At 40.0% G+C, this 16,564-nt stretch overlaps 2 protein-coding genes across 2 annotated transcripts; both read left to right on the forward strand.

Annotated features, from left to right (window-relative positions):
- The first annotated feature begins 10,021 nt into the window (after nt 1-10,021).
- Nucleotides 10,022-10,432, forward strand: LOC149811641 (uncharacterized). Its single transcript, XM_089992889.1, has one exon. It carries the CDS (start codon nt 10,022-10,024, stop codon nt 10,430-10,432), a length of 411 nt encoding a protein of 136 aa, XP_089849015.1.
- A 3,743-nt stretch (nt 10,433-14,175) lies between these two features.
- LOC149811642 (uncharacterized) lies at nt 14,176-14,659 on the forward strand. The gene has a single exon (XM_089993796.1). It carries the CDS (start codon nt 14,248-14,250, stop codon nt 14,656-14,658), a length of 411 nt encoding a protein of 136 aa, XP_089849922.1. The 5' UTR covers nt 14,176-14,247; the 3' UTR covers nt 14,659.
- The last annotated feature ends 1,905 nt before the right edge of the window (nt 14,660-16,564 follow it).

Raw genomic sequence — 16,564 nt, forward strand, 5'->3', positions numbered from 1 at the left:
CGACGGAATTGCGATGGATTATATTCCGTCGCTATTTAGCAACAGCCTGGGCGACGAAATATATTCTGTCCCCTTTTTCGTGTTTTGAATTACGATGGCTTAGCGACGGAATTAATCTGTCGCTAATTGTCGCATAACCCTTAATCCCAACCCTGTTTTTCCTTTCTTCTTTCGCTGCTCCCGCTTCCGCTCGCCGCCCTCTCCCTCCTGCCGCCCTCTTCCTTCGGCCGCCCTATCCATCCCGTCGACCTCTCTGCCGGCCCCCACCGTTCGCCGAAAGTCTTTCTCCATCAACCTTCTGCCGCCGCCGCCCGAAGAAAGCGCAGGTATTTCCGGGCCCCACCATTAAATGGATTGGGGGTCGACCCCTGCGTTTTCCGGCAGGGGGTCGACTCCGCCAGGCGCTCGACCCCGGCAAGGGGTCGACCCCGTCAAGGGGTCGACCCCGTCAAGGGGTCGACCCCCTACGGTTCCGGCAAGGGGTCGACTGCGGTTACGGCAGGGGGTCGACCTCTTGCCGTGTCCAGTAGGGGGTCGACCCCGGCAGCGAGTCGACCCTCTGCAATGTCTGACAGGGGGTCGACCACCTGCCGTGTACGGCAGGGGGTCGACCACCTGCCGTGTACGGCAGGGGGTCGACCACGGCAGAGGGTTGACCCCCTATCGTGTCCTGTAGGGGGTCGACCCGTTGACGGAAATGGTTTTCGGCAGGGGGTCGACCCCCTGGGGTTTCCGGCAGGGGGTTAACCCCCTATGTTTCGGCAGAGGGTCGACCCCCTGGAACAGAGGGGGTCGACCCCCTGCGGTTTCGGTAGGTCATTAGGTACTAGGCTTCTCAAGCCCTATGCAAGATGTTTTTATTTGCTTCAGGTTTTTTTCGTGGTGACTTCATTTTAAAACAGCATTTTTTGTATAGATTTTTCAACGGAACCAGCTCGTGCTCAGCCACTTGTGGTAAGTAAGGGACAAAAACAATGCAAATCGGGTAAATACCCGTGGTGAGTAAGTGATGCAAGCGTATCACATGTTATTTAATTTATTAGATGTAACACTTTATTATTCACACACTCACTTAGTTGTTAATATTTAGGGTTGCTTTGTTGCAGTTCGAAGATCATGCTGAGCATGATTTTAATGTATGAATATTGAAGTGTTCTTATTTTTGGAGTACGGAGTCCATGATAGGCATGATTGTAGTTGGTGAGATATTGAAGTGTGTTTGCTGCAGGTACATGTTTGTCATTTGTTTGATATGAATGATTACGATGTATTGCAATGTTTGATGTAATTGTATCTATGCTTGCATGTAGTTACTTTCAATTTGATTATGACTTCCATATGAAATTGTATAATGAAAGCATGCTTCAAATGTTTGTATCGTGTCATTAATAGTTTGCACATGAAAATATTAAGTTATCAATGCATGCATCAAAATTCTTGTGATTGTATGACATCATATATTGCATGATAAATTTGATATTTTCTTCATCGTAGCATTCTGATTGTTCTCTTTTAATTCGTTAGGCTATTATTTGTAACATCATAAGAAAATGACTGCAAACCGTGAATGAATGTACCGTAGGATAGTGAACAATGAGTTATCGCATGAATATATGGATGGTGTTGAAAGTTTTATTGAATTTGCAACGGCAAGTGTCAGTACAGTGGATCCCACAGGTCAGATTAGGTGTCCCTGCAAGATTTGTAAGAATAATCGATTTGTAGAACCTCATAGCGTTAGACATCACCTATACAGGAAGGGTTTTGTGAGTGATTATCAGAACTGGACGTTTCATGGAGAAGAATTTAGAAACGATTTTGATGCACAGGTGAATGTGGTGCACGATAATCCATATACGGATTTGATATTTGATGCCGCAGAAACAGAACTGGGTTCTGCTATGAGTTCTAGTGATGTAAGAACTGTCGTAGATGAAGAATCACCAAAAGATGCAGCTAGTAGATTTTATGATTTACTTAGAGATGTTGATGAGCCACTTTGGAACGGTTGTGAGAGTCACACTATCTTGTCTGCAGTTCTTCAACTAATGAATTTGAAGTCCGAGTATAATTTGAGTCAATCATGTTTTGACCGTTTGTGCATGATTGTGAAGAGTATGTTGCTCAAAGATGAGAAATTGCCACAAAATTTCTATCATGCGAAAGTTATGGTCAACGCTCTAGGTATGGGTTGCAAAAAGATTAATGTTTATCCAAATCACTGCATGTTGTATTTCAAGGAGCAGGAAAACAACATATCATGCCCGTCATGTGGGCATCATCGGTTCAAGCCAAAGACAAGAGGCAATGGTAGCACAAGATCAAAGGAAGTTTCATACAAGTGGCTCTGTTACTTTCCTATCATTCCTAGATTACAGCGATTGTATATGTCTTCAAGGACAGCTAAATACATGAGATGGTCTGCAAATAAAGTTCGACACGATGAAAACAAGATCACGCATCCTTTTGACGCTGAAGCTTAGAAGCACTTTGATCGTACTCATCAGAACTTCGCAATGGAAGTGCGAAATGTTAGACTCGGTCTATGTACAGATGGATTTAATCCATTTGGGGGTAGATCAACTACATACTCATGCTGGCCAGTATTTGTAACTCCATACAACCTTCCACCAAGCTTGTGTATGAAACGTCCAAATCTTTTCTTGTCTCTGTTGATCCCTAGTCCGACCTCACCTGGCCAAAATCTTGATGTATATCTAAGGCCATTGATTGACGAACTAAAAGTACTGTGGGAAGACGGTGTTACCACGTATGATGCCCACAAAAAACAAAATTTCAACATGAAGGTCGTTGTTCTATGGACAATCAGTGACTTCCCTGCATATGGTATGCTATCTGGTTGGAGCACACATGGGAGGTTGGCTTGTCCGTACTGCATGGAGGATTCCAAAGCTTTTAGATTGAGGCATGGCAGAAAGTCTTGCTGATTTGAGCGTCATCGTCGATTTCTACCCAGCGACCATCCATTCCGACGACAAAAGAATGCGTTTAAAGCGGGCACAACTGAAACGGAAGGTCCATCCTCAAGATTGTCTGGCATAGAGATTCTAAGAAGATTGCAATATTTTCTAGATGTATTAACAGATGCCCGATGTCCTACACCCTTCCATGGATTTGGGAAGGATCACAATTGGATGAAGAAATCTATTTTTTGGGAACTACCGTATTGGTCGACCCTATTGATACGACATAATTTGGATGTGATGCATGTGGAGAAAAATGTGTTTGATAATGTGTTCAATATAGTAATGAATGTTAAAGGAAAAATGAAGGATACTCCGAAGGCCCGTATGGATTTAAAATTAATATGTAAAAGACCAGAATTGGAACTCAAAGAGTATAATGGCAAAGTACTGAAACCAAAGGCAAAGTACGTGTTCGGACCTGATCAAATAAAACATGTATGTCAATGGTTGAGACAACTGAGATTTCCAGATAGATATGTCTCTAGCATTGCTCGGGCTGTGAAGATTGACGATGGACAGTTATATGGGTTGAAGAGCCATGATTGTCATATCTTTATACAACGATTGATACCCCTAGCATTCCATGATATGTTAGACAAACCTATATGGGGGGTATTGTCTGAGTTGAACAGATTTTTCAGAACATTGTGCGCATTGGAGGTCGTAGTATCAGATGTAAAGAATCTCGAAGACTCTGTCATCACCACTGTTTGTCTGCTAGAAAAGATATTTTTGCCCGCATTTTTCGATGTTATGGAACATTTGATCATACATCTGCCATATGAACTAAGGGTTGGTGGCCCTGTGCAATATCGATGGATGTACCCATTTGAAAGGTATATGTTTTTTTATATTTGTCTCTTTAATGACAGATATTTAAAATTTGAAATATATATTCTTGTCAGATGCATATTCGACCTAAAAAAAAGGTTTGTAATAAAGCAAGAGTAGAAGGCTCTATTTGTGAGGCATACACTTTAGAAGAGATTTCAAATTTCTCATCTATGTACTTTGAACCTCATATTCCAACACGTTACACATGTCCGCCCCGTAACAATGATGGAGAACAAATAACTGTAGCTGACAAGCTGTCGATATTTCAACCACTTGGGCATACATTTGGTAGTTGCCGATCAAGGCTATTGACAGATCGAGAGCAAGATGCAGCACACATCTATATTCTTTTTAATTGCTCAGCGATCGACCCATACATCGAGTAAGTATATGTAGATGCAACACAATTATAAATCCTTTTATGTTCTATATGTGGATACATGACTCGGTAATATAAGTATTTGTGGTTTGCAGACTATTTGATCTGGAGTTGCAAAGAGAAGTTTCACATCTCACTAATGCAGAAGTACAAAAAGAACGTGAAACTAAGTTTGTGGAGTGGTTGAAACAGTTTGTAAAGAAGCTAACATAAATTTTGTACTTATAAACAACACTAAGTTACTTAATTGATCGTGATCACAATCATTGTTTATGTCTGTGCGTAGGTCCGCCATGGTGATGTTAAAGATCAAGGAATATGTGATTTAGAAAATAGTCCGACCAAAGTTGTGCAATGCTACAACGGGTACATCGTAAATGGTTATCGATTTCATACAAAAGATTACGGTATAAACAAATCAACGATAAATAGTGGCGTGTGTGTCAAGGGTAGCAACTACGGTGAAAATAAACATGATTACTACGGTGTTATAGAGGAAATAATGGAGTTGACTTACTTAGGCATAAATAACAGGGTAACTTTATTCAAGTGTCATTGGTTTGATCCAACTACAACAAGACTCGACAAAGCTTCAGGCATTGTGGAGGTGAATCATAAATCCAGGTTTGGAACATATGAACCATTCATATTAGCCTTGCAAGCTCAATAAGTTTATTATACTTCATATCTGAGTATAAAAAAGTCAGATAGAAATGAATGGTGGGCAGTTTGCAAGGTGAAGTCTAAACTATACCCCAAGTATGATCAGTTACAGGAAAATGAGTTAGCTGAAGACAGCGATTACTATCAATCAGATGATGTTTATGACTTCGCTTATGGTCACGATGTTGTGCATGATATGCATGTCATATCTCCATTGGCCGATGAAACATTCATAGAGGAATGTGATCCAAATGATGTACCAAGTGGACGGGCAAACAATAAAGAAGAAGAAGAAAGTCAAACTGGTGACGAGGAAGAATTCTAAAACTAGTGAGCAAAATCTTGTACTACAAACCTCTATTTAAATGCATTGCAGTACTTGATGTGAATGATTTGAATTATTTGAATGTATTATAAAACTTGATGCGATTGAATGAGTTGTATTGCAATACTTGGTGTGAATGATTAAAAATTTTATTTGAATGTATTGTAATACTTGATACGAATGATTCGAATGCATTGCAATACTTGATGTGAATGATTTGAATTATTTGAATGTATTGTAATACTTGATGTGAATGCATGAGTTGTATTGCAACACTTGATGTGAATGATTAAAAATTTTATTTGAATGTATTGTAATACTTGATATGAATTATTTGAATGCATTGTAATATTTGATGTGAATGATTTGAATTATTTGAATGTATTGTAATACTTGATACGAATGATTCGAATGCATTGCAATACTTGATGTGAATGATTTGAATTAATTGAATGTATTGCAATACTTGATACGAATGATTCGAATGCATTGCAATACTTGATGTGAATGATTTAAATTATTTGAATGTATTGTAATTTATGCAACGAATGATTTGAATTATTGCAATACTTGATGTGAATGATTTGAATTATTTGAATGCATTGTAATACTTGATGCGAATGATTTGAATGCATTGCAATGCTTGATGTGAATGACTTGAATGCATTGCAGTACCTGATATGAATGATTTGAATTATTGTAATACTTGATGTGAATGACTTGAATGTATTATAATACTTTATGTGAATTATTTGATTGTATTGTATGACATATGTTATTTGTTAGAATATGGTTCGTGGAGGTTACAGTGGTCGCTCATCCAGTAGTAGCCAGGCCCAACCTTCATCTTCACGGGCTCCTGTGATAGGTATATTGATTAACTAATTGGATGCTTGATTAGTTTAAATGCGCATTCTGAGAACTTGTAACGTATTTTTTTACAGATGATGTTTCACCTATACACGACCTACCTACACCAGTTGATCACACAAGTCAAGAGCCAACACAGAAAGCAGGGTCTTCTTAGTCTGGCACAAGAAGACTCATTTGAATAGTGTATATCGATAATCGACCGTAAGTATTTCATTTTCAATTATTGCATATCTTATAAATATTTTATATTGATATTTACTGTGTAACAATTTATGTGCAGCATGAGGTTTGAGCCACAAGAAGTAGTACGGGAGATTAGGAATTCACTTCTTCAACATCTACCAGGACCGGTTGCTCAATGGAAAGAGTACCCAAAGGAGGTGTTAGACAGATTGTGGTGCTCATTCACGGTATACAGTTGTTCCTCATAGTTAATGTGTTTCATATTTAATTTTTTTAAGTAATGTCTACTAACTTTCTAAAAAAAATTGTAGGCTTCGAATCGCTTCGCTACTACGATAAAAGAAAATGATGCAAGGATGTATGGCAGAAGGTGGCTGCCAATCGATTTGCAGACATGTTGCACACTATGAAGACTGCAGCAAAAAAAACATCTGGCGTAATAGATGATCCACTACAGTGGAAGGGCCATGGCCCTATTACTATCAGGAGAGATTATTGAGATGAAATGTGCGATAAGTGGGCGGGAGATGCATTTCGAAATCGCTCTGCGAAGGCTGCACAAAATCGAGCGAAAATGCCCGAAGCCCATCTACACACAGGTGGATCTAAGACATTTGGGAGCCACCTGAAGAAAATGGTAACTCATCAATATATAATATTAATTTTATAAGTATTGTTGCAAACTTGTGAACTAAATCTTTTGTCCTTTAACTTCGCAGGAAGCAGAAAAAGGAGACATTGTACCATATAAGGACGTGTTTATTGAAACATATAAACGAAAGACCACGGGTGTCTTCGTATTAGAGAATGCGAGAACGACAACGGTATGTATTTATTCTATTAATAATCATTGCAATATATATGCAAGTTATCATAATGTTATCATTAATTATTAATGCATACTTTAAACATTATTTTGTAGGAGGCATATGAGCAACAGATGGTAGAGCGATATGGCGATGACGCTACTCAACATCCATCATTTGATCCTACATGGGTGACCGCAGCAGGTGAACCCAAAAAAGGTCGTGTGTTTGGGTTGGGAGTAATATGAACAATTCACCAGTTATTGCTTCTTTCAGTTACGGCTCACCGACTTCTTGCGCCGACATAAGCTCCAAGCAGCAGACTATTCTTTTTGGTGATGATGTACGTCAGATCGTTACGAAATCACTGAATAACTACTTTCATGACACCGTCGCATCCTTTCTCTCAAATGAGATCAACAGTCTTGTTCTGAACAGGAGATCTTCGATTCAAGGTCCCTCTCATGTATAATCACATATTCAGTTTTTGTCTACCTTAGAACACATATGAGCATAATCGAATCACATATATAACTTTTTGTCTGCCTTAGAGCACATATGAGCATGATAGAATCACATATAAAGTTTTTTGCCTGCCTTAGAGCACATATGAGCATGATAGAATCACATATAAAGTTTTTTTGACTGCCTTAAAACACATATGAGCATGCTATAATCACATATTCATTTTTTTGACTGCCTGAGAACACATATGAGCATGTTATAATCACATATTCAGTTTTTTGACTACTTTAAAACACATATGAGCATGCCAAAATCACATATAGAGTTTTTTTACTGCCTTAGAACATATATCATTCATGATAGAATCACATATAAAGTTTTTTGCTTTGCCTGCCTTAGAGCACATATGAGCATGATAGAATCACATATAGAGTTTTTCTGTCTGCCTTAGAACACATATGAGCATGCTATAATCACATATTCAATTTTTTGACTGCCTTAGCACACATACGAGCATGATCGAATCATATATATAGCTTTTTGCCTGCCTTAAAGCACATATGAGAATGGTAGAATCACATATAGAGTTTTTTTAGCTGCCTTAGAACTCATCTGAGCATGATAAAATAGCATATAAAAATTTTTTAATGCCTTAAAACACATATAATTGATAATAGAATCACATATAGAGTTTTTTGCCTGCTTTAGAGCATATATGAGCATGCTATAATCACATATAAAATTTTTTTACTGCCTTAGAACATATATGAGCACGTGATAGAATCACATGTGGTGTGTAATTTATTTCATTATATTTTGTTTATCAATACTGAATGTTTTTTTCTTGTGTAGGCTGCTAGCGATAATCAGCGTAGCGGAGCTGAAGGGACAGATAAAGGCAATGAACAAGAAGACACACAAAATCTTGACGATGATTAGAGAACTGTGTTGAAGAAGTTTTAATTTTTTTTGTTTCCTAATTGTAATTGTTGAATTGTAAATAATTAAACTTGTTAATTTTAAGGTGGAACGATTAATTGTTTGTAGATTCCTTTTATATGGAAATTTTTGTGTAGTTTGTTTTTTATTTACAGGAAATATAAATTGTACAAAAAATATAAATTGTATCGTTCTCGGTATTTATTTTTCAAATAAATTTTTTAATTTTATTTTCGTGTTTGCGACGGAAACATCCGTCGCTATGGATATAAACCTAGCGACGGCATAGTGACGGAAAAAGTCATCGCTATGCATATAAATCTTGCGACGGCTTAGCGACAGACGTAAATCCGTCGCCAAGCCGAGGTCGCCGTTTAGTACCGACGGATTGGCGACGGAATACATCGCTCGTTATTCCGTCGCAAGTAGCGACGGACCGAGCGACGAATTTATTCTGTCGCCAGTTAGCATCGAAAAAATCGTGACGTAAGCATACCGTTGCCTCGTCGTCGCTGATCCGTCACTAAGCCGGTTAGCGATGGATTAGCGACAGAATGTGGTCGTCGCTAATTCATTGCTTTGTTGTGGTGAATCAAACCTGAGTTTGAAGCTTTACTTGAATCCAAATCAAACCCGACCCGTTGACGCCTCTGATTGCCAACTCCATTCATTGCTGAATACCGGCTCCTTAGCAGTCATGGGATTGAGAAAAAAAGTAGTATCTGACATGAAATTTCATGTAAAAGATAATATTAGTGTATCAGTAAATTATTATTATTTTTATCTTGTTTATCGAGCCTTTAACCGGATTGAAGAATTGGTGGGTGAGCCTTTGCAGTTTAAAAAGAAAAGGTGCGCTCATCGAAAGAAAAACACATGGAAAGGTTCAAAGGTTGTGACCAAAGACTTTGTTAAAAGTGGGTGGAAGCTCCCTAGGTGGTTATGCTCACTGTGCTGTCCAAGTTATCAAATGCACCGACTACAGAACAGGCGGTGACGCTCTCACTAACTGTTGCTTCAACGCTACTCCTAAATACCATGGGCTCTTTATATGTAAAAGCCTGCTCGAGGTCGTCGTCATACATCTCTGAGCATTTCGAGAACCGGCAGCACCAGGGAAGTTGGCACAAACTGTGGGTCAAGTGAGAGTCGGGGGTTGGGTCTGCTGGTCGGTCGCCTATGTATTTGCATGGGGTCTAACTTTCTTTCTGAAAAACAAACAAAAAAAAGAAAAGAAAAAAGGGCTGAAAAATATGGTCTAGCTTCAGGTAGTGCTTGGCACTTTCAAATTAAGAGTTTTAAACGATGGGTTGACCCTGCTTGTAATACTGATAACTGTATTCCTTTTATTTTTTCTGTCAGGAGTCAAAAACAACAGGCAACAAACTTACAGCTGCCTCTCTCTCTCTCTCTCTCAAAATCTAGTCTTCTATATATAAGGTAGTGTTTTGTCACCACAACTATCATCAACGATCTGACAAAAGTTCCTCTTTAGGGGTTGAGACGGTTTATACCACTCCTTTATAAACCAAAAGAAAGAATACCCATCATCACAGCAAACCAAAAGATGAGTATTGCAGTGTTGGACGGATCTACCATCCGATCTTTTGTGAAGGATGAGAAGGCCTTCTACCGCTCTGTCGACGACCGGTTCCTCCGCCTGGACACCAACCGCGACGGCCTCCTCTCCTACCCTGAGTTCCTCCACGAACTCAAGACGATCAGGGTCCTCGAATCCTCCGGCTTCGGCGAAGAAGAAGAAGCAGCCCACCGCACTACTCCCGAGCAGCTGTACGGCTACATGTTTCAGGCCTTCGACCGCGACGGAAGCGGGGCGATCGATCTGGCGGAGTTCAGGGCGGAGATGAAGATGATGATGCTGGGCGTGGCCGACGGGTTGGGCTCGCTGCCCGTTCAGATGCTGCTCGAAGACGACAGCCTCTTGAAGCTCGCCGCCGACCTCGAGTCCTCCGTTTGACGGCTTGTTTTGGGATTCAGCCTTCTATTACTTATAGTTTACGTTTGCCCTTTAAAGTATTATTACGAGGGAAGACTTGTTTCTACATATGTAATCGTGGAAGTTCATTCCAAAGATTTTTGTTAACGTGATTAACGAATCTTAGATCTCAACTTTTTGTTTTGTTAGAATTTCTTCGATTGAACGTCGAGGCATCGGCGTATGCAGGGGTTGAGACGTGATTAAGATTTTTGTTAACGTGTATTGCCTTTTTGCAGCTCAAAAAAAAAATTGCGTTTTGATGACACAAAATTGTTGGACATCATCGTTTGCACCACAATAATCACGATGTTGGATCCAAGATTCATTTTTTTTTTTTGCTTGTTTTCTGTTTCGACCCTGCTTTGTGGGCAAGGTCATATCTCTGCGGAGATAAGTTCGTCACGTGTGACTTCGGATTCTGCATCTAAGTTCTCCAAAAAATGCTCTAAATCTTAAAAAAGTCATTTTTCTGTTGTTTTCATCAATCGCTTTTCTTTGTCATATCTCAACATCCATATTTCAAAAATCCAGGCTTTTATAACTCTTGGAAAACCAAGATATTGATCTTCATCTGTTTCTTTCTAAGTAGGAGCTGAAAAGTTCTGGAGTTTATTTTTTGGTTCAAAGATTCAGACAGATTTTTGAATTGTGGTATGTAGTAAGCAAATAGCCTGTCTTCTGAGAGCCATCTCTCTTTGTTGGAAAGCTCTTTGGTTGTTTTTTTTTTTAATTTCAGTGTCGGTGCCTGAAAAGTAACTTAGATCTGATGGGATAGGCACCGAGTGCTTTTTTTCACCTGACATAGGTGCACTGTTTGAGTTGTTTTCCAATACCTGCTCATCAGTTTCTAGCAATTCTAGTGTCGTTTGAAAGCTGCCAGATTTCTCTCTCTATTCTTTTGGGAGTTTCTTTGGACTTTGTTGTTTCCTGCTTCCAAAATCAATGCCAAAATCTGGTGTGGATTCTAAACTGTAAAATTTTTTCTGGCAACTCCGACCGGATCTCTTTCTTTGGGCCATTGGAGCCTGGCGATTTTCGTGTCTTTGAGTCATTGTTTACTCTTAAATTATTTTTCATTTAGATTTGTTGTGTGTTTCCTTGCTGTGTTACACCTTGATACGGGTAGGCCCCTTCGGTACGGGTCTCTTTTTATCCATTTTTGGTGCTGCTCGTGAGAAAGTCTTTTTCCTTTGATAAGGTAGATTTTTGGGTTTCAAAATTTTCTGTAAAAAAAAAAAAATTGGGTGTCTTATCCTACATTTTTTTAAGTACAAACCCTAGTTAGATTGATTACTTTCATGCTAACCCTTGTTTGAGCTCATCTTGCAACATAAATATTCAAATCTCTAACTAGTTTCCCTTTCAGCCAGTTTGAGACGTTCTTGATTTATCTTTTTTCTTAGGATTTTGATTGTAGAACTTTTATTTTTTTTACCAAGAACCTATATAGTCTAATTTAATGATCTTTAAATCATTTACCCCGAAAGCTATTCAAGAACCTATATAGTCTAATTTAATAATCTTTAAATCATCTACCCCGAATGCCTCAATGTATCCGGGTATTATTAAATGTTTACTTTTATTTGAATATTGGATAAAAAATGCTTTTCTAAGAGAAAGAGAGTTAAGGGGTATGAGAGGCACTTGTTGGCTGAGGCATGGCAGTACCAGAGTGACGGATATTGGCAATATTTTTTGAAAAAAAAAAGACATGAAAATATCATGATATATTACTTTGCCATTTGCTCGGTAAATATCACCAGAAATTATTTTTTATGTTTTTAAAAAAATTAATTTATTTATTTTATATTTTCTTTGTAAAAGTTAATTAAAAATAATTAGTCCTTTAATTTTTTATTCAAATTTTGCCATTCTATCTAAAAACACGGGATATAAAAAATCGAAATCTCGTGAGATTTTGGCTTATGATATTTACTGAAAAAAAGGTTTGTCACTCTTGGACAGTGCAACATTAATAAACTTTATAGTTAATATTTAGTCACGCTACTATGACCATCTTAACCTAGCTGAGAGGGATGGGTTAGAGAAGCAACGGACGGGATCCAGTATGCCCACTTTTATGATTTTGTACTGTTTCGACTCAATCTGGATCCTACTTTCCTTTGTATGCATGCATGTAACTGATCTGGATTCAATCGGTTTGCATTCCTACGATTAGGGCGGTCGGGTTTGGTTCTTACCCAGGTAGAATCCGACTTGGGCCCTATTTTTCGGGTATGGTATCGGGTCTGGACCCTAGTCTAATCAGGTTTATTATAAGAGAAACCAGACCCGATAAGAACTACATGAACCAGACTCGAACCATACCCGGTAAAATATTATTTTTTATCATTTTTACATTGAAAATTTGTGGGTCTTAATCGGAACTCATGTCAGACCCAAGTGATATAAAATTTTACAAACAATACCTGGATCCATGTACTAATTGGACCTTCGGGTCCTGACCCAGGTCTTAATCGGGTCTTGACCCAGGTCTTAATCGGGTCTTTTTATTTATCACCATACCCGGACCCTATAGGGTTTGATCCAGGTAATTGAACCCAACCCATTGACACCCTTTACCTATGAGGGGTGGCAATCGGGTCGGGTTGGTGGGTCAGCATACCTTAACATGAACCCGACCCGTTTATTAAACGGGTCGACTGTGGCAAACATGAACCCGACCCGTTTATTAAACGGGTCGACTGTGGCAAACACGAACCTGACCCATTTATTAAACGGGTAACCCGACACGACACGGTTAACCTGTTTAATAAACAGGTCAGGTCGGGTAAACGGGTTGGCGGGTCAGGTTCGGGTAAACGGGTTGGCGGGTCGGTTTCAGGTAAACGGGTTGACGGGCGGGTTGGTGGGTGGTTTTATGATTTTATGAATTTTAAAAAATAAAATCAACCAACTCTGCTCGATTCAAGTCGGCCTATACCAACCGATTCTCTAAATCATTTTGAAGATCGATTAGGGTCAAAACTCAATTTTCTACAACATGCATCAGTTGGAACCATATGTCTATCAACACGAGTGAATCTGTCAATGGATCAGGTTTTGACCAATCACCATCCTGATCAATGTCTAATAGAACCAAAATTGAAACCAATGAAATGGATCACATTATTTGAGATGAACCGATTAGATCCGAGTAGTATGACGGACGGTGTATATATATATATATATATATATATATATATATATATATATATATATATATATATATATATATATATATATATATATATATATATATAAAACTCATTTTTGTTCCGTTTGGGTCACCGCGTCAGAACACTTTTTGTTCCGCTGTTTCTCGTTGTTTGTTGTGTTCCTCTGTGGGACACCGCCCAACACAACGAAACAGCAGAGCCGCTTGATTGCACCTGATTTGCCGCTCGCTTTTAAGATGGTCCTCCGGCTCTGTACGCTGTTCGAGAACCGAGAATCATCTCGCGGTGGCGGTGGGCTTAACTGCACAGCAATTCAATGGGCGCCTTTCGTTTCTGACTTGTAATGGTATCCAACTTCATGAATGCTTTTACTCTCTAGCTCTCCCTTCAAAAACAACGGGCAACCATCCTAAACCAGAAGGGCTCCCGCCCCAAACCACGTCCCTCCTCTCTCTCTCTCTCTCTGCCATCTTCGGTCTTTTATATAAAGCAGTATTTGGGCACTGCAACGATCATCATCGAAGACCATCCGTTCCTCGTTGAGTTCAGACGGTTAGTGTTATAGCCTTCCTTTAAGCAAAAGAAAAAAAACCCATCATCACAGCAAACCAAAAGATGAGTATTGCAGTGTTGGACGGATCTACCATCCGATCATTTGTGAAGGATGAGAAGGCCTTCTTCCGCTCTGTCGACGACCGGTTCCTCCGCCTGGACACCAACCGCGACGGCCTCCTCTCCTACCCTGAGTTCCTCCATGAACTCAAGACGATCAGGGTCCTCGAATCCTCCGGCTTCGGCGAAGAAGAAAAAGAAGCCCACCGCATTTCTCCCGAGCAGCTGTACGGCTCCATGTTTCAGGCCTTCGATCACGACGGAAGCGGGGCGATCGATCTGGCGGAGTTCAGGGCGGAGATGAAGATGATGATGCTGGGCGTGGCCGACGGGTTGGGCTCGCTGCCCGTTCAGATGCTGCTCGAAGACGACAGCCTCTTGAAGCTCGCCGCCGACCTCGAGTCCTCCGTTTAACGGCTTGTTTGGGGATTCAGCCTTCTATTACTTATAGTTTACGTTTGCCCTTTAAATTATTATTACGAGCAAAGACTTGTTTCTGCATTTGTAATCGTGGAAGTTCATTCCGAAGATTTTTGTTAACGTGATTAAGGAATCTTAGATATCAACTTATTGTTGTTTTTTTTTTTTTGTTAGAGAATTTCTTGGATGAGGCATCGGCGTACGTATTGCCTTTGGGTGTGAGAATTGATCCTGACATGTTTAGCGGGAAGCCAACGTTTAGGGGGCGTTTGATTGTGCAGATAGCAACGTCCGCGGGTCGCAAGTGTTCACACCCCACGCGCTCGATGCAAACAGCGGATGCGTGATTTCCTTTTAGGTGTCCCGCAGTGTTCCACCCTTCTCTCGGAGCATTGGTGTCCAAAACACCTGGGGCTCCGCGTGATTGGTAAGAGCTGTCAGTGCACGTCTCCTTGTGGTGGGACGTTGCATGTTCAAAACCAGTAATACGTCGTTGAATAATAACTGGTGGGCCCAGCTTGCCTAAAAAAACAAAAAATAAAATTAAAAAATGAAAAAGAAAACTCATGGGTGGCCAAAGTCAACTTATCCATGACACCTCTTGCCTAACCAGTAGTGTCCATATAGGATTGATCCGCACAAATTCTGTCTGCAATAGAAAACGTGTGAAGCAGTAATCATGCAAGTATAAGTGATTAAAAAACTAAATAAATTCTGTGATTTTATTTAAAAGCATTGTCACAAATGTCGTTCTTGGTATTGGAATATCTCGGGAAATTTTCAAAACTCTTGTTTTTATCAAATCTTGGAAAAATGTTGGGTCTTTTAAAAAATATTCTAAATAAATATGTAAATGAACTCAGAAAATTTTTTATAGTTTGTTTAGCTCTTGCTTGTTTTTGTTTTGTTTTCTTTGGGTTCAACTCTCTGTTGACCCTTTCTATGGCCTGTTTCGTCTCTCAATCTCTCAATTCTGTCTCCTCTTCCTCTCTCGCTCCCCCCATTTCCTTCACGCCACACCCTCTCTCTTTCCTTTGACCCGATGCCATCGATCATCGCCGGCCCTCCTCGCTGAACCACCATCACCATTACTTCCTCCTTTAGCCGAACCATGCTCACAACCACCTTTTGAATCCTCCCCTGTCGCTGGGATTTGGGAATGCCAAACACCACCAGAATTCACCTCTATTTTTTAGGGTGACTCGTCGGACGCCGGCCACCCACCTCTGAGAAACCCCCTCTGTGCTCGTCAAAACGCTGCCATCGCGGTCTTCTCTTGCTGGTTACCATCTTAGGCTACCGACACCCCCCGCCATCGAAATCCCCCTTCGGTTGGGGTTCCTAGCCGGTCGGCCACCATCTTCCTATCGCTGGTCTGCGACCACATCCCTACCACCGTCGGAGGGCCATTGTTGCAGCCGGCCACCTCCCCCAGCTGATCGCCATTTGCCGGCAATTGAAACCCCTGCAACATATAAGGGTTCCTTGCCAGCAAGTCGTCGGCCTCCTTCTTGGTGAGGCGAGTCGAGTCGCCTGTGCTTTCCTGTTCATCCGAACCTGTCAGCCCCTACTTGTCTGCATTCTATGCAATCGGTTCAGTTTTTGCACTTGTTGCATAGTAACAAGTTCGGATGATCTTTACATGGAACAGATAGAAACAGATATTAGGCAAAAATAACTCACTAAACTTAACTTCATTAATAACTAAAAATAAATAAAATTACACTTTCTCTTCATTTTAAGCTAATATAAATAGAAAAAAAGAATAAAAATCTTAATTATGCTCATGCCCTCAGATGAAATTCAAGAAGCTTTATAATCTTCTTCTTTTATATATCCATTTCAACCCATCCTCGTAAGAATATACCCTATTCTAAACAATAAGCAAATGAATATCAAA

Source organism: Nuphar pumila, chromosome 17 (assembly GCF_984573655.1).
Source record: "Nuphar pumila chromosome 17, dmNupPumi1.hap1.1, whole genome shotgun sequence".
NCBI lineage: Eukaryota > Viridiplantae > Streptophyta > Magnoliopsida > Nymphaeales > Nymphaeaceae > Nuphar > Nuphar pumila.